The sequence below is a fragment of the Scomber scombrus genome, chromosome 2 (assembly GCF_963691925.1).
Source record: "Scomber scombrus chromosome 2, fScoSco1.1, whole genome shotgun sequence".
Lineage (NCBI taxonomy): Eukaryota > Metazoa > Chordata > Actinopteri > Scombriformes > Scombridae > Scomber > Scomber scombrus.
In genome coordinates this window covers 18,015,582-18,033,834 of record NC_084971.1, presented here as the reverse complement: position 1 = coordinate 18,033,834, position 18,253 = coordinate 18,015,582, and the positions used below count along the sequence as shown (strand labels likewise).

The window sequence follows — 18,253 nt, the reverse complement described above, 5'->3', positions numbered from 1 at the left end:
TTTGTCACTGTAAAGACATTAATGTTCTGAATAAGTGATGTGCATGCTAATATTAGTAAAGCTATATTAGTATTATACATACCAATACAATAGTGGAAGTCAGCATCAAAATTCTTTAAGCTACAACTGTTTTAACTGACATGGCCATTCAATCTTGAGATAGCACATACACAAATAGATGGAAAAGTAACTCACCAACATGCAAAACACCACAACACACACACACAAACACACACACACACACACACACACACACACACACACACACACACACACACACACACACACACACACACACACACACAAATATATATATATACATATATATATATATATATATATATACATATATATATATATATATATATATATATATATATATATATATATATATATATATACACACACAGTACAGACAAGAAAACAATGCAAAATACAAATTACAACACATGGAAACAACACAAAATGAGTAACAGTGGCATTATGTTCTTAAGAAGAGGAAAAATGGTCTTGCTGTCGAGGAGAAGAGATAGGAAAGCAAAAGCCCATGTAGGTCTGGCCATACCTGGCATACATTCTGGAGTTTGGTCATCGTTGATTCTCTGCATCTGAGTTTCCACCATGTCATCCCAGGCAGGCCTGGATTCAAATACATTCTCTGTACCAGAAGATGGTTGCACACTCATCAAAGGATTGTCATCAGAGTTGGAACTGTGTATGGTTGGGATGTCGTATGTGAATATAACAGAGTCTGGACTCCTGTGACTAGCACTACTTAGATCATCGGTATCCAAAGAAGACCTAACAGATGTTTCTGTAGTCTCAGAGAATTGGATTTCTTTCATTTGGATGGAGGAAGAGGAGATTGTGTGAGGTATAACTTTCTGTTTCATCAAGACAGGAAGTTTGGAGGGGGAAGGGTTGGATTTATTAGTGGGTTCAGTACTGTCAGAATAGCTCCTGCTGTCTTTATTAAAGGTTTTACTTGTGTCACCATCAGACTCAGATCTAGTCCTGTGATTCAAGGTTGAGCCTTTTTCTGCTTTTCTTTGAAACAGATCAAGCTTGGGTACCTTTGGGTCGTTCATGGTTATTTCCGATTTGAAATGACTAGCCTCTTTATTTGTGCTGCCTGGTTTAATTCCCAAAGGTGGAGGTGAATCCTTATAGTACTGCGTTGGGAGATCAGTCTGTGTAGTTGAAAAGGACATCTCTATGACTGAGCACTGGTCCTCATCTTCCTCTTCTTCCTCCTCCTCATCAGGAGATGAGTCTGAAGAGTCATTGCCCTGCTTTGAGTACACTGAATGGTCAACTGCGATAGTGTCTGATTGAAGGTCAGCTATGGTAGAATCTAGATAGCCTAGACCAAGGCTTTCAAGGCCTCCAACTTCATCTCGAATATCAGTTAGTCTCTCCAAAGCAGCGGGAAAACCAAGCTGGACCTCTATGGGGCTGGCAAGTTGGTCTTTCGAAAGTGGCTTCTCTTTCTCTGACTTGTCACTTGAGGGTTGAATGAGAGTTCTGGGTTTGGGAGTAGGAATTATGTCAATAGCACACTGACTAAAAGATGATGTTGGGGTCTCTTGGAGAGATGTATCTGCAATTGAAACACTATTTTCTAAAGTTAAAGACTTTGTTTGATTTTCCCTAGTCTCCTCTGGCATAACTTCATCAACTGGATGTTCCTCTATATGAAAAAATGCGTATCCTTCCCTTTCTTCATCAAAGCTTCTTCTTGTCATATCAACGGCACCCCCTCTTGTCATTTCAAATAGCTTTCCCTCTTGAAACTGAAATGGATCAGGGGTTTTCTCATAACCTGGTGTTTGAGCAGGTGTTTTATCAGGGCTTTTTCTGTCTTCTGCAAAACAAAGATGAATCTGTTCCTCTGACTTAACATTGAAGGCTACATCATTTTCATCCTCCCATCCTTGGATAACATACTCTAGGTCTTTAGTATGTGCTGTTGCCTGAGGTTTACTCGCAGAGCTTGAACCATTTGTCGGTGGGGGTTTAACCGCTTTGTCATCCACTGAATATTGCTCATCAGTAACACAGCTGGAAAAATGCGTGTCATTGACTGAGGGACAAACAAATTCACCCTCTACAGTGTCTTTATCTGTCTGTATGTCAGCCTCTCTTTCCTCTAAGAGTTGCATAGATTCCTCACTCACTGAATAAGGTTCTTCTCTGTGACTTGCAGTTGAATACAATGAACTGTCAGCTGTTTGAGTAGATATTAGTTGTGACTCAATTCCCACCCTCTCCTTACAGCTTAAACTAATATCTGTTACCCCACTAAGTGTGTGAGTGCTTTCTGTCACATATTTTTCAGAGTTTTCCTCTAGTGTATATTGTGAGGAAAACTGTACAGCTGGGGCAAATCTTAGATCTACCTTATCGTCTTGGTGATCACTTGTCTTTGATAGAGCACTGGCATCTGAGGATGTGTCTCTCTTCATTTTAGCCTCCTGCTCCATCTCCTCAAATGTTTTGATCTTTGCAGCCATTTTAAACATTTCCTCTTCTGGGGTGAATTGTTTGTTGGTGGTATCGTCCTCGCTATTATCTTTGTCAAGAGAGTCTACAGAGTCTTGCCTTATGAGCTTGTTCAAATTTTCACTGTCACATATTTTGGGGTCAGAGCAGATGTTGCCATCAGTTCCTGTTTTTGCTGAGTAGGAATATCCGTCTTCCATACTTTCACTTTCCTTTTGTAAGATCTCATTGCTTTCATGCTCATCAAGCTCATTTTCATCACGGTAAATATTTCTGTCATAAGCAAAACATGCTTGGAGCTGGGAGGCATATTCCTCATACACAGCTGTCTTGGCTGGCTTCTTAAGCTCGGTGTCCTTTGATTGAGTGGGACTTCCTTCAAGAGAGTCTGGACAAGGGGATTCTCTGGTCGGGCTTGGGTCAATTGAATCAGGGGATTTCGTTGAAGATCTATCCTCCATTAGAGGACTTGCCTCTAGTGAGTCTTGATGGCAAGGCCGTTTAGCTAAGTCATCAAAAACTGCATTGTTTAAGTTCTCCAAATCAGTCGGTCGTTGTGGTGTGTTCAAACTATCTGGTAGTTGAAAATAATCATGTGTTTGAAGAATTGAATTAACAGCAACAACACTGACATCTTTATGATCGGGCTCATAGTCATCCTTTGTTACATATGACTTTGTAATGTCCACCGCCCCTTCAGTAAAGTCATAAAAATGGGAACCTGCACCTGAAGTGTTAGTCACATCTTCCACAGATGAGAAACTCTTGGGACCTTCATTTTCATGGGAACATGTTTGCCATTCACTTTCCAAAGTTCTTTTTTCATTGATGTCTACAGTTTTTAAATTTGTATCCTCTGGTAGCATCATCTTATGTTCAGGGGAGAATGTAGAAGTTTCTCTTTTATTGTCTTTTGTCAGGATAAGTTGTTTGTAGTTCTCATGGACTACCTCCTCTTCCGAGTGGTATTGTGGCACCACTGGCTGTTCCTGTAAATATTCATCTAAGTCACCACTGAGCAATGACAACATACCTGACATATCCCGCCCAGTTGTTGACTGTTGTTGCTGTGTATTTCTCTCAATATAGACTTCTTGGACTGGTATCTCCAAAACAGAACTTGATGACAATGCTCTGTCTTCAGTTGTATCTGTTTGCATGTGTTCATTTACCTCTCCACTTATCTCATCCTCCAAATGATTCCTTGTCACTATAACTTGATGGCAATTCTCATGGACTAGATCCTCTTCTGGGTGGCATTGTACTGACGTTGGCTTTTCCTTGAGACATTGATCTAAGTCACTACTGAGATGTGATAACATGCCTGACATATTCTTCTCAGTTGTAGACTGTTGGTGGTCCATCTTTCTATCAATGTAAACCTCTTGGAAAGATGCCTCCAATACAGAACTTGGTGCCAGTTCTTTGACTTCAACCACATCAGTTTGCATCTGTTCAAATGTCTCTTCATCTGTCTTGCCCTCCACATCAGGACTAACTACTGTTGGTATTTGTGTTGTGTCACATATTGTAATTGTTTCCTCCTCATAAGAGGGTTTTCTGATTTTGGTGATAATAACTTGTTCAAATTTCTCCTGTATAATGTCCTCTTCTGGAGGCTGATTCATTACTTGTCTGTCCATTAAGTACTGGTCCAAGTCACTATTCAGCAGTGACAGCATGCCTGACACATCCCTTACTTTTGTCGGAGGCTGATATGAAGTCATTGTCTTTACCCACTTTTCCTTCATTGGTAGTTCTTCAGTCAAGGTTGCTTGGGTTTCCTTTAATTCACTTGCCACCTCTTCACCTCCCATCATGACCTCATGTTTCAATATAGCACAGTCTATCTCTTGTGTTGTGTCATCCACTTCTGCTCCTTCATTTTCACAAGTGAATTTTTCTTCCATTGGTGGACAAGCCATAGACCTAGCCTCTAGAAACTGATCCAAGTCTTGATTAATGACTAACATCTCTGATATATCTTTTACGTCTTTGGATGCTTTAGCTTCTTCATATTCACTCTCTGATTCTTTAGCTCCCAATGTAAATGAATTCTCTTTGGTCTTTGCATGATTGATTTCTTGTATTGTACCACTCACTGTTGCTCCTTTATTTCCATCAGTGACAAATGTGAATATTTCTTTATCTTTTTCCTTCATTAAAATCATTTCTTCAAAATTTTCATGAACAATATCCTCTTGTCGTGGCAGACTTGCCACAGGTCTAGCTTTTACATACTGTTCCAAGTCAGTGTTCATTAAGGACAACATCCCTGACATATCTTTTACTGCTGTGGATGCCTGGCTTGATGTTTTCCTCTCAATGCAGATCTCTTGAAGTTGTGGCTCCACAATTTTGATCTTTGTTACTTCTTTGTCAGTTTGTTTAAAGAACAGTTTATTTCCATGATCAACTGTTGTATGTTCTCTTCGTGCATCGTAAAATGTCTCTTCCTTTGAAGGGTTGACGTACATTTCTTTTTCTTGATGCAAGGAAGTAAGCATTTCATTGTTCATTTGATGGGTCACTGCTAGTCCTTCATAATTCTCGCTTTCCCCTGAGCTGGAATGAGGGGTCCTAATGTCAACACTAGTGTCTGAGGATTCAGCCATACCTTCATGCTTGGAACTCTCAGGACTTTGATCATTATCCTGGACTAGATCCTCTTCTGGGTGGCATTGTATTGACTTTGGCTTTTCCTTGAGACATTGATCTAAGTCACTACTGAGATGTGATAACATGCCTGACATATTCTTCTCAGTTGTAGACTGTTGGTGGTCCATCTTTCTATCAATGTAAACCTCTTGGAAAGATGTCTCCAATACAGAACTTGGTGTCAGTTCTTTGACTTCAACCACATCAGTTTGCATCTGTTCAAATGTCTCTTCATCTGTCTTGATCTCTACATCAGGACTAACTACTGTTTGTATTTGTGTTGTGTCACATATTGTAATTGTTTCCTCCTCATAAGAGGGTTTTCTGATTTTGGTGATAATAACTTGTTCAAATTTCTCCTGTATAATGTCCTCTTCTGGAGGCTGATTCATTACTTGTCTGTCCATTAAGTACTGGTCCAAGTCACTATTCAGCAGTGACAGCATTACTGACACATCCCTTACTTTTGTCGGAGGCTGATGTGAAGTCATTGTCTCTACCCACTTTTCCTTCATTGGTAGTTCTTCAGTCAAGGTTGCTTGGGTTTCCTTTAATTCACTTGCCACCTCTTCACCTCCCATCATGACCTCATGTTTAAATATAGCACAGTCTATCTCTTGTGTTGTGTCATCCACTTCTGCTCCTTCATTTTCACAAGTGAATTTTTCTTCCATTGGTGGACAAGCCATAGACCTAGCCTCTAGAAACTGATCCAAGTCTTGATTAATGACTAACATCTCTGATATATCTTTTACGTCTTTGGATGCTTTAGCCTCTTCATATTCACTCTCTGATTCTTTAGCTCCCAATGTAAATGAATTCTCTTTGGTCTTTGCATGATTGATTTCTTGTATTGTACCACTCACTGTTGCTCCTTTATTTCCATTAGTGACAAATGTGAATATTTCTTTATCTTTTTCCTTCATTAAAATAATTTCTTCAAATTTCTCATGAACAATATCCTCTTGTCGTGGCAGACTTGCCACAGGTCTAGCTTTTACATACTGTTCCAAGTCAGTGTTCATTAAGGACAACATTCCTGACATATCTTTTACTGCTGTGGATGCCTGGCTTGATGTTTTCCTCTCAATGCAGATCTCTTGAAGTTGTGGCTCCACAATTTTGATCTTTGTTACTTCTTTGCCAGTTTGTTTAAAGAACAGTTTATTTCCATGATCAACTGTTGTAAGTTCTCTTCGTGCATCGTAAAATGTCTCTTCCATTGAAGGAATGACATAAATTTCTTCTTCTTGATGCAAGGAAGTAAGCATTTCATTGTTCATTTGATGGGTCACTGCTAGTCCTTCATAATTCTCGCTTTCCCCTGAGCTGGAATGAGGGGTCCTAATGTCAACACTAGTGTCTGAGGATTCAGCCATACCTTCATGCTTGGAACTCTCAGGACTTTGATCATTATCTTTCATTTCATTCTCAATAAGAGAATTATCTTCTCTAAAATAACTTATGCAGGAACTGGAGATGGATGCTGGATTTGTATCAGAATCACCAACCAAGGTTGTCTCCTCATGTGCGTCCAACTGATAGTTCACATCTGTTGCTTCTGATTTCTGCTTGAACAGCTGGTACTCTGGACTTTCTTCTAGCTCAGCCTTTATGTCAGCACTGAAGTCCTCAGAGGGCCTGCGGTCAGGGCTGATCTGTAGGTCTTCAGATAAACTCCTACCAGTGTTTATGACTGGTTCTTCTAATTGCATCCTACATAAGCTCTTGCCTGATAACTCCTCTCCCTGAAGGCTAACCCTTCCATCATCACATTGAATCGTATTAGCAATTTTTACTTTCTCTCCAAAACAATCAATATCTGAAATTAGCTGTGATTCCACAGAGTTACCTCTCTTTAAGTGTACTGTTTGAGCATCTACATCTAAATTTCCACATGTGATGACATCACTCTGTGCATAGCAAATTGGGAGATTCTCTATTTGGGTTTGCAATTTTGTTTCCTGTGTGGGTTTCTTGTCAGTACTCTGTATCTCTTCATGACCTTGTGATTCAGATATCAGTGTTGAAATACAAGAGGAATACATTGATTTGTGTTCAAAAAGCCCTACATCACTTTTTGAAGGGTCCTGCCCAGTCTGGAATGCTTTCATCAGCTCCTTAACCGACAGCGTCTCCTTACCTGACAACTCTAGTGCCTCTCTGTCTGGGCTAACACTTCCATCATCATGTTGAATTGTAGCAGCAAATTTGACTGTCTTTCCAACATAAGCACTATCAGAAATCAACTGTGATTCCTCAGAGTTATCTTCAGTAAAGCTTACCTTTTGCTCGCCTAAATCTGTTTCATCACATTTTTTGACATCACTCTGATGGTGAAGAAATGTGAGGTACTGACCCTGGGTTTGTGGTTTTGGCTCCTGCATAGGGCTTTGTTTATTGCCCTGTATCTTTTCAGAATCAGCTGATTTGGATATCAATGTTGAAATACAAGAAGCCACAGCTTTGTGTTCAAAAGTTGCTGTTTCATTTTTTGAAGGATCCTGTCCAGGCTGAAATGCTTTCATGCGCTCCTTAACAGATAATGTCTCCTTCTCTGGCAACTCTAGGGACTGTTTGTCTGGGCTAACGCTTTCATCATCATGGTGAATTGTAGCAGCAAATTCTACTGTCTTTCCAACATAAACATTATTTGAAATTAACTGTGGTTCCTCAGAATTATATACAATGAAGCTTTTGTCACATATCTTAACATCACTCTGTGGATGGAGAATTTTGAGGTTCTGAGTCTGAGTTTGTGGTTTTGGCTCCTGCGTAGGGTTTTCAGTCCTCTGTATCTCTTTGGAATCTCCTGATTCAGATATTAAAGTTGAAATACAAGAGGAAGCCACTGCTTTGTGCTCAAAAAGCCCAGATTTATTTTTTGAAGGGTCCTGACCAGTCTGGAATGCTTTCATCAGCTCCTTAACAGACATCGTCTCCTCTAATCTTTCTGTCTGAGATTTGGGGGATTTAGGGGACATGGGAACTCTGGGAAGCTCTGGCATGTCTGCCTCCATCTTCTTTGTTGTGATAGTTGATTTTGCCTGAGGAATTAATGCCTGAGTATTTGTATGCACCTCTTCCTCTACGACTTTGTTCTGCAAAGCTTTAACTCTGTCCTTTATAGATCCTATAGGTGTCTCAACCACGAGAGGAGAAGCTGGAGGATCCATAACTGGGGTGGGCTCAAGGCCACTCTCCTTGAGAACAACATCACCATCTAAGGACTCCTCAGAGCTCATCCTTTCCAGTTCCCCCTCAGAGCTACTGTATCCAGAACGCTCTTTGTCTCTAAGTTTCTTCCGAATAGGTTTCTTGATATCTGGGGGACGCCGTTTGCCATCACGCTTTACAATAACCTGTTCAAACCTATCTTGGACAAGGTCTTGCTGAGAACCACTCATTATAACAGGTCTCTGTTCCATGTATTGGTCCATGTCGATGCTCAGGTGTGAGATCATGCCTGTCATGTCTCTGCCTTCTGGGGCAGGTCTACTTGAAGTGTTCCTCTCAATGCAGGTCTCCTGTAGGACTGGTTCTTCAATTAGGGGATCCCTCATTTCAACAGCTTGTGCCTCATGTTGTTGAATCTCTCCAACCTTTTCCAGCATCTCTTTAACTCTCTTTTGCCTCTGTTCCACAGTGGCAAAAGCCTCATTTTCTCCAACCCTTCTGGCTCCAGCTATGTCTTCATTAACGGAGTACTCAATTTGCTCTGCAGTCAAAATAACAGACATTTTGATGTCCAACATGTCTGAGAGAAGGTCTGGGCTTGCAAGGGTTGCAGGGTCAAGCGGCTGGTTAGTTTTCAGGGAGAATGTCTCAGTTGACTCAGATTCATCATCTTCAATTAAAAAGTTTCACAACCAAAAAGGGTAAAGAATGTAAGGGACAAATGAAGTGGGGAAGAGAGACATCAGAAAACTGTGATCAAGACAATGCCATTAAAATCCATCTTCAGTTCAAGGAGTAAGGAGAAGACTGACAAGGCAGAGGATAAGGGAGTCTTAAAAGGAAGACCAAAAGGAGGATGGCAAAGTGATCCAGAAGAGTTTGGAGAGGAGTAGAGCAGCAGTAGCATAAGCAAAGCCAGGAGGAGAAATAAATCAGGTAGAATATGGACAATAATAATAATCTAATTTGTTTTATAGCAATATTCAGAAATAAAACAAAAAAATATACCTAATAACCAAAGTGAACAGAAAGAAACTACACAGAAAGAGAAAACTACTTATGGAACAAAAGGACAGGAATGAAGGAAAACAAACAAACAAAACCTCTCAAGATTGTTGCTGACATGGAGAGCCATGTCAAAAAAACAAAACAAAACAAAAAAACCCCAAAAAACGTCAAACAGAGAAAACATAAACTTTGAATACACATAAAACTAATAGAAGGTTTTTAGTAAGAGGAGATGTGAGATAAGTAATTAATGGAAAGATAACCAGGTATTGTTTACTGAATTTTGTGTCTGTTTTAAAACTTTATAATAATTATTTATGAGCAATATCAAGTACTAACATGGAAAAATACATATTCTAAAACACTACCTTTTCCAAATGACTAAAAAGAGTAAATTCTATTATTATTTATTAAAGTGTGTAGTTTTATGTGGTATCAAATATTATTACAGGGTCAAATTAGTAAATGTTAAAATATTAGATATAAAGTTTACTCAGTTTTGTGATCTTGTAGAGCTCACTTACAGAAAATGAGAAGTAGTGACTTAAAACAACAATTATGTTAGAACTTGACATGGATTTAATTCATGGTGCAACTGAATGAATGAATGAAAACAAAGTTGGTAAATGAAAAATAAATGTGCACTTGGAGTAAATACTTCCAAAAAGATGGCAGTGACTGAAATGATATAAACTAAATGATGAGAATACCAATAATTACTCTACACGATTTAAGAAAGAACAATCTAAATTATGTTGTTAGTCAATTATTTCTGTACAGAACAAATAAAGTTTTTCAACATGCTACTGGTAAAACGGTTGACTGGTCAAAATTAATACTTTTTTATATATTATTACAGCAAAATATAATTATTTTCAAGGTCAGATTAACATGAATGTACATGAATATCTTCAAATCAAAACAATTTTGAGTGGATTTGAATAAAAAGTATTATTTTGACCTTTATTTATGACTCATAATAAAACAAAACAAAGGGTCATAGCCATTACAGATACGGTAAATTAAAATCTTGAGGGAAGGAGAAAGTCAGTGGGATTTGGAGAAAAAGGGAATGCAGTGTACATCAGCCATAGCATAGCTGCTGGTAACAAACATGTAACTATACGCAGTATTAATACAGCAAAGTAAGAGAGAAGGGTTAATCCAAATAGAGAGTAACATATCAAACAATGCATCTCTTGGCACATACAGATGATTAGTAATTTTATGCTGATCAAATGTATCTCCAATTTAGAGTAAGTTGCACTGTGAAAACAATTATATAATGTATTATTATATAAAAAATATACACTGATGCCATCAGCACCAACACTAACCATCAAAAATATATAGTAACATTTCTCACATGCATTATCCTAAACCAGACATTAAAGTCATTTTATCTACTTCTGAAAAGGTTGTTAAAATGCTAGATATGTAAAAAACATGAATTATATAAAACAATAGAGTTCATCTTACATTTCTTGTCACTCTTCTCACTCTGCAAAAAGGTCAGAAAGGTACAGTTAGGTACAACTTTACAATTATGCTGTCTCTGTTAAAGTATTGTATCATGCAAACATTATTTACCTCGTCATCTGCATCTTGGTCTGAATCAGACTCCTATGAAGAGGAATAAAGAAAGAGAGACAAAGGATAGAGTAATTGTAACTAATAATAAATTACAATTAAAATGTTGAATTATTTTCAAACTTACCTTTGAGTATGTTGGGAGGGTTATGTTAAGGTTGCATATAGCATTGTGGTTAAGACTTCGGTACGTGCGTGGTTCCTTGGTGAAGGACAGGCGACCACATGGCTCCTGTGCTGTGTCTCTTATCTGTTCATCAATAAAACAACAATTCAGTCAATTAATTACATGTATTCAGATTTCTGAATCTCTGAGTGAATAGAAGTTTTATAATTTTGAATCAATGTGTAAGCATACTTTGATGAAAAGGGCTAGTCTGTTCTCTTTGAAGGCAAAGAAGCTGAACACATGATGCTGTCCACTCTTGGTGAGAGGCACAAGGTTTCCAAAGCAGTCAGCAAATATAGGTTTTCCCTCCAGCACCTGTGTGAGGACATGACAGCAGCTTTCATGATTCAAACAAGCCAATAACTAACAACTTCTCCCCTTAATTTCCATTCACTTTTTTCAGTGTCTGCTTCTATCCTTTTTTATAGCTCCAGATTTGGTGAGAAGCTGATTCAACATTGTAACCCCCCCCCCCCCCCCCACACACACACACACACTCTGCACCTCAACATCTCGGCTACGGGCGACTTCAGTGAAGTTCTCTTGCTGCTCCAGGGTCTTATCCATTTTGTCATCAGTCATGCAGAAACAGCGTAGCCGGGCCTCGATGGGGTCCAAGGTCTTGGCAAAAATTACAAACTTGGCCATGTATGGGACACAGATGATCTCTCTGTACAGCTGAGATGCAAAACTAACAGACTCCTGAATTTGTCTGCAGTCGATCAGCCAGAACCTAAAAATATGAATGAGACTTTCATTCAGTTACTGATTGATGTTATCAAGTTGTAACCCAGTGTTCTAGGTACTTATTGTATAATGTTTAACTCACTTAAATGAAGGAGAGGAGGATGTTTGATCAAAATTTTAAAATACAGGACATTTGAATGCACATTTAAACATTTGAAAGGATTTACCTTGCTGACACATTTGTGGTAAAGGAAACACATTGGTTAACAAAGGTAAGAGGTGTGGAGCCAGTGATGTCCTCCCATTGGGCAGGAGTGGTTCCACCTGAAATATATACCGATGATTTGTTATCCAACATATATTTTTTGTATGTATAGAAAAGAAAAATAATGACAGGATTTCTCAAGATATGTTACATTACATTAGTTTACAACACTTAGTTACACAGAGTTAACATTTTAGGTGTTTATTACTACTATTTCACATATCACCATATGGACTGTGATATGTCAACATGTTTGACATGTTTACTGAAGTTGATGATGATCTTCACCATACTTACCTGTAATACTGCAAAGCAAACGTAAGGTGGGGGTCTCCCCACTAAACACTGTGCTCTGGCCGTCACTGTTTGAGCTCTTCGGAATAGGGATCGTCATGGTGATCGGTTTGTGGAACTTCCTCCTTCTTGGCTCCAGTGTGACAATTGGGCTGAATGTGGCTTTGTTACCTAGAATCCTTTTCACCACTTCAACATCAATGGGCTGAGCCTAAGTCAAAGTACAAAATAACATTTCAAGGAGATAACCTTATTGATTATCTTAAACTTGGAGATTCCATATGACTGACTGACTTTATGATTTGGACTGATGAATGCATTTATGTACCTGTAGCCCAACTCTGATCTTCTTGGTGAGGGCTCCCTCAGGGAAGACAGCCTGGACTTGGGGCACAAGGGTGCTACTGAGGACCCCGCCCTCTGGACCAATCAAATGACTGTCCTGCTTTATCCTTGACACCACAGCAAAATACTGTGGGAAGTCTCGGGTGATGATGCGGCATATTCTTTTCTTCTCAAGCTCCTCAGGGGAATCAAGTTCTGTGAAGTTCAGGGATATTCAGTAGTACTACTGGTAGTAGTTGTTTGTTTTTTTGTCTTACATGGCTATTGAAGAATAAACTTCTCAGACAGCCATTAAAATAACATAAATCACCCACTGTTAATTGTTGTGAGTTTATTACTGGTATATATGATTGATCAAGGTCCCCAGTGTTGGAGCTTTCTGATTTCACAATTGGCATAAATTCAAATATTCAATAAGTAAAAGTAATGTTGTTGTTTTTCTCTATACTCATTCTGTGTACATCACAGTCCAGTTTCACTTACTTTCATCCATGCCATTAAGTATCTGATTCAGTTCCTCTTCAGTGAAGTCACAGTGGTGCTCCCTCCAGCTTTCTCCTGTTTCACTCCTCAAGATCACTAGCTCTCTCTCTGTGCCCCTCAGAGCAGCAAAATGAGGGATCTCTACAATCACAGGCCTACGATGGATGAAAAATGTAACATCAAATATTAATTAAACAGATTTGTCAGTACAGTTTGTTGTAACAGTATGTCAGAGATGATTTTATCACATACTATGTTGTAGATGTGGTATGTGGTTGGGATATTAAAATGTATGAATTGATTTATGCATCACATCAAGAAAAAAACCAAAAACAAACACAAAGGAGAACAACACAAGATTTCAGATTCAGGCAATATACAAGATGCTAAGTCATGCTTAGTGAAATAGATAAAGAAAAAAATAACAAAAAAGTCATTTAAAAACATAAATTTTGCATCACACACACAAGAAGGAGCAGAATCAAGCAAGAAACTAGTTTGGGGATTGGAACTATATATTGAGGAAAACAAGGGGATAACTGCACAACATAAAACAGCAAGTCAGGTGGTTTCAGACTAAGGCTGATCTTTCACTTTAATAGTACCAAGATACAAGGTACAATGTAAACAAAATAGGTAAACAAAGTAACATAATTTAAAAAAAAACACAAAAGCACATTAGCACATTATGGGAAACTCAAAACATATATAATCTCAGGTGGACATGGTGGGAAAATATGGGTAAGCATGTGATCAGGCTTCCAGGGTGGCAGTGTGTCCCCCACTCATGGTCCTACCCGAGGAACTTGGTTCCTGGCGGACCCAGCTGCAGGATGCGACTGACCAGGCTCTCACCCTCATTCAGAGGGGGCGGAGCTGTGGGAAGGTGGAGCTTACTGATCCGTACGCAGCACAGAGGGGGAGTTAAGAAGAAAGTATGAAGACAACACACAACAGTGTAACACCACACACACACACACACACACACACACACACACACACACACACACACACACACACACACACACACACACACACACACACACACACACACACACACACACACACACACACACACTTACCCTAGGAACTGGGCTCCTGTGGGTCCCACTTCTATGATACGACCAGCCAGACCCTCACCCTCTACCATAGGGGGCATAGAGGCCAGACGGTGTCTCTTCACCAGCCTGCACGTCACCCTTGTAGGTGCAGAACACTTTCTTGGTGGTACAATGATTCGCAGACCATTGTGACGGCAACCGCGCATGGCTCCGCCCCTGGCATCTACCATGAAGCTGACCAGAAAACTGAGGGAAAGGCCCAGGCAATAGATATAATAAATTATTGTTAATAAATGTAGTATTTGTGGCACAGATGTTCACTCGGTTGCCTATGAGACTCCATGCAGACAAACAGTAAGAGGGATCAATTTCTGTGACACAGTTCAGTACTGATATAGCAACAACATATATCAACAGATCATTTTAAATTCAAGCCTGTTCTCTTTCAATGTTTTCAATCCTTTTCATGTCATTCCACTGAAAAGTTTATCTGCAAGCTAGGCAGGCAAAGATGAGGGCATTAAACGGGATTCTTTCTGGAGGATATTATGTATGTAAAAAGCAAATAAGTATGAATAATGACTAATACAGTAACACAACTTTTCTGTATTTAAAATGTCAAGTTGTGTTAACTTTAAGATGTTCATAATCAAACTGCAATGTTGGAGCTTGAAAGCAAACCATAGAGTGCAGCCAGCTGTTTCACTCAAATTATACACTCATAAATTGCTTCAGTGAGTAATTTAACATGGATCAGCAACTTTGCTAATGACCGTTTGCAGATGCATCATGACTGTTGACGGCTGCCATTGCGGAAACAAATTTATTTTCCACGTTTTTTTCATGCTGTCATACCTTCTGAACAGAAAATATAGAAATAAATAAAGTCAATCTGTTATTATTAGTTGTTTTTAAAAAATGTATTGTTATCATTATTATTGTTATTTGTAATGAAGATCTATCCAGAAAGTGGATCAGGTCTACTAACTTAAATGCCTGTGAATTGTGAACTGTAGAGTTTTATTATGTAGGAATTAATAGAATGAATATTTTATATTATATTTCAGCAGATCTGCACTCTTCAATGACTCAAATATGCAACTAATATAAAAAGAAAATGATTGGGACATATGGAATTAACAAACATACTAAAAAATGATTCCGGTAGTTTGGTGAGATCATTGACTGTACATAAATATGGACACCATGTCTCGACTTCCTCGTGCTGGATACACCCCCCCAGTCCTCCTGCTGTCTGACAGAGGTTTGAGAGCGGCTGTCACAGCTGTCAACCATGACATCATACAAGCTTTTTATATCAAATAAATAATTAAAAACAACCGTATCAGAAAAATTAGTACTTGACATACAAACATGCTCTGCTAACATGCATGGGGCAGGATTTATGACCCATACTGCAGCCAACCAACCAGAGGGCGATAGGTATGTTTTGGCTTTACTTTTGGGGAGCTGTCAAGACTTTCCATCTGTCCATCTTTATACACAGTCAATTGGTGTGATAGATGGGAATGTCATTTAATTGCAGACAAGAGAAAAAATACAGGCAATCAAGAGAGAAGAAAGAGAGAGGAGCCAGAATAAAGAGTATCACCTGCTGTTGTCATGGTCTAGGCATGGAGAGGAACGACTAGAAGCAGAGTACAATGACACACACAATCACAATCCCAAAACACAAAAGACAAGAGTGTGCACAAAGAAGCAGCAAGAGAATAAACCAAAGAGAAAGAGAGAATAAAGAATAAAAAAAGTAAACATGAGAAAAAACAAACATACATATAAGGATGGAGGAGAAATGATAAATGTGAAGGAGTGGGAAAAAAATCTGTAAGGAAAAGTAAAATTGATTTGGAAGTGACTCATACACTATTGATAACGAATAAAAGCATGTGAAAGCTGGAGTTTCTATTTCAAGAATTAGTCCATATCATTAGCATCACGTTTGCATCAGGAAACAGTGTTATTGTGTGTGAGTTTGTCTGTGTGTGTGTTTGTACCCAGAGTGTAGAAGACTGGAGGATAGCACCACATTATCAAGGTGCTCAGCACCCCAGCTCAGACGGAATGAGTCCTTTTCATGCTCTTTAGAGAGTGCTGACACCTAAAGATGCAACATCCCTTTAGAAAATATTCTCAAATATTCTTATTCTTATTTTAGATTGATTGATTAGAATTTAGTGCACATTTTATATAATTTGTCCTCACCTGATGGCTTGCAATCATGTCTTCGATGAGAACTCTTTCGCCCTGATGGAAACTTTGGTGAATGGGAGTGTGCTGGGGCCTGTTGAAAGAGTAAGTTTAATTTTGTCTCTTTGTATGTTCCCATGTGCATTACGTCAGGTCAGCAAACAGCAGTAGGTATGAAGAAGGTATGGGTCATGTATAATCCTCTTTGTCACATTAGCTATTATTTATGAAGCTACAGTACGTGTAAATGGAAACTTTTTGTTAAGTGTGTATGTATGTGTGCTCTCTGTGACCTGTCCAGGTTGTGGCTCATGTAGCTGAAACTGTCCAGGTAGTGTCCCGGCAGAGAGTCATCTCCCAACTCTCTGAGATCCTCTGCCCTCAGGTACTCTCCTCCGTCACCTGTCATGGTGTCCTCACCTTATAAACAGACATGCAATGTTTTAAAATATTATACGAAGAATCTTGGCATGGAAGATCTTTCATATTGCATTCATTTAAATGTATCAACGTGATTTCCTTGTTTGTTGAAAATCAGTGCAATCTTCCATTTGAAATGACACTATATTTGCCATAATCCACAGTCCCACACCTTCTAAAACCTTCATGCAATTACTTTTCACCAATCGAATGAAATACATTTCACTCATGTTTGATAATACCCGTTAAACAACCAGGTTAGATCAATGCACGTGTGCTTCACTGCATAGACTTCCTAAATGCAGACACGCCGGGTTTAAAGAAGTGGAGAGAAAATTCTCAAACTTGGTTGATATAGCAAACATATGCAAGGCATTGCACACTACTATTAAAACACAGATTAGTAGCAAGGGAACAAATATTGTCCACACCAAGCTGGCAGAGCAGGAGACATTTTGCAGTACCTTCCAGCTCCACAGACATCTCAGAGAATGGCTCATCTTCAAGCCTCAGGGCTATGAAAAACAAACCTTTTTAAGAACTACGCTCACATAGCTACATCACCCGCAATAGCCAGCAAGGGCTAACTGTTTTCACCAAAAGTCAACAGTTGGTTATCTAAACGGAGGAGCCTAAAAGATTGTAATTGTAATAAGCTCAAAATGAACCAACAAAAAACAGTCTCTCTTGGTTTCTCTGTTTATAGTAACTCACCTTCTTCATCAGACACATCAAGCATTTCAGTCATGGTCTCTGGGACATTGAGCTTGTGTTTCTCTGTGACCATCTGATTTGACACCCATTCATAGTCATGGAAAAATACAATCAGAATAGTAAAATGTTAGTTGGCTTTTCCTGGAAATACAGCGCAAAACTATATAAACTCTTAAGTCTAATGATATCAAACATGGAGCTTACCGTTGTGGTAGTGATGACCTCCTCACTGACAACTTTCAGTGTGTCCACCACAGAGATGTAACCCAGACGCTTGGCAATCGAAAGAGCAGTGTTTCCATTCTAACAGAAAGAAAGATGTAGCATTTGTGATTTGATTTCATGTTCTCATTTATTTTTTCACAAAACATTTCAGATTTGAGAACGAGAACAGTAAATGCATTTCCTTTTCTTTCTTTCTTACCACTGTAGTAGCATTGGGCTTAGCTCCATGTTGCAGCAAAACATTTATGATGTGTGTGTTCCCTTGTTGTGCTGCCTGGTGAAGTGGTGTGTATCCATTCTATACAGAAAAAACAAGGAAATGAGATTTTGTATAGTCACTGTAAGTAACTATCACTGTAACTAAAATAAAAGTAACTTTTAACTAGATTGTATCCTGTCATTGAGCTTGTAGTTTAAATTAATCCATGTTTGTACACTTGACATTTG

At 38.9% G+C, this 18,253-nt stretch overlaps 1 protein-coding gene across 1 annotated transcript in view; it reads right to left on the bottom strand.

The window, feature by feature from the left end:
* LOC133986011 (ankyrin-2-like) overlaps positions 1–18,253 on the bottom strand; it is a 123,527-nt gene that overhangs the window by 60,436 nt on the left and 44,838 nt on the right. The window contains exons 22-44 of the mRNA XM_062425781.1: positions 18,006–18,104; positions 17,786–17,884; positions 17,582–17,654; positions 17,332–17,382; positions 16,741–16,867; positions 16,463–16,541; positions 16,255–16,358; positions 15,852–15,887; positions 14,261–14,485; positions 13,976–14,074; positions 13,179–13,333; positions 12,679–12,890; positions 12,354–12,561; positions 12,019–12,115; positions 11,609–11,837; positions 11,294–11,419; positions 11,063–11,185; positions 10,936–10,968; positions 10,825–10,846; positions 8,739–9,007; positions 7,233–8,672; positions 6,672–6,818; positions 566–3,491 (exon numbers count right to left, since the gene is read on the bottom strand). Coding sequence (XP_062281765.1) covers positions 566–3,491; positions 6,672–6,818; positions 7,233–8,672; positions 8,739–9,007; positions 10,825–10,846; positions 10,936–10,968; positions 11,063–11,185; positions 11,294–11,419; positions 11,609–11,837; positions 12,019–12,115; positions 12,354–12,561; positions 12,679–12,890; positions 13,179–13,333; positions 13,976–14,074; positions 14,261–14,485; positions 15,852–15,887; positions 16,255–16,358; positions 16,463–16,541; positions 16,741–16,867; positions 17,332–17,382; positions 17,582–17,654; positions 17,786–17,884; positions 18,006–18,104 — 6,979 coding nt within the window. The remainder of the gene's footprint in view (positions 1–565; positions 3,492–6,671; positions 6,819–7,232; positions 8,673–8,738; positions 9,008–10,824; positions 10,847–10,935; positions 10,969–11,062; positions 11,186–11,293; positions 11,420–11,608; positions 11,838–12,018; positions 12,116–12,353; positions 12,562–12,678; positions 12,891–13,178; positions 13,334–13,975; positions 14,075–14,260; positions 14,486–15,851; positions 15,888–16,254; positions 16,359–16,462; positions 16,542–16,740; positions 16,868–17,331; positions 17,383–17,581; positions 17,655–17,785; positions 17,885–18,005; positions 18,105–18,253) is intronic.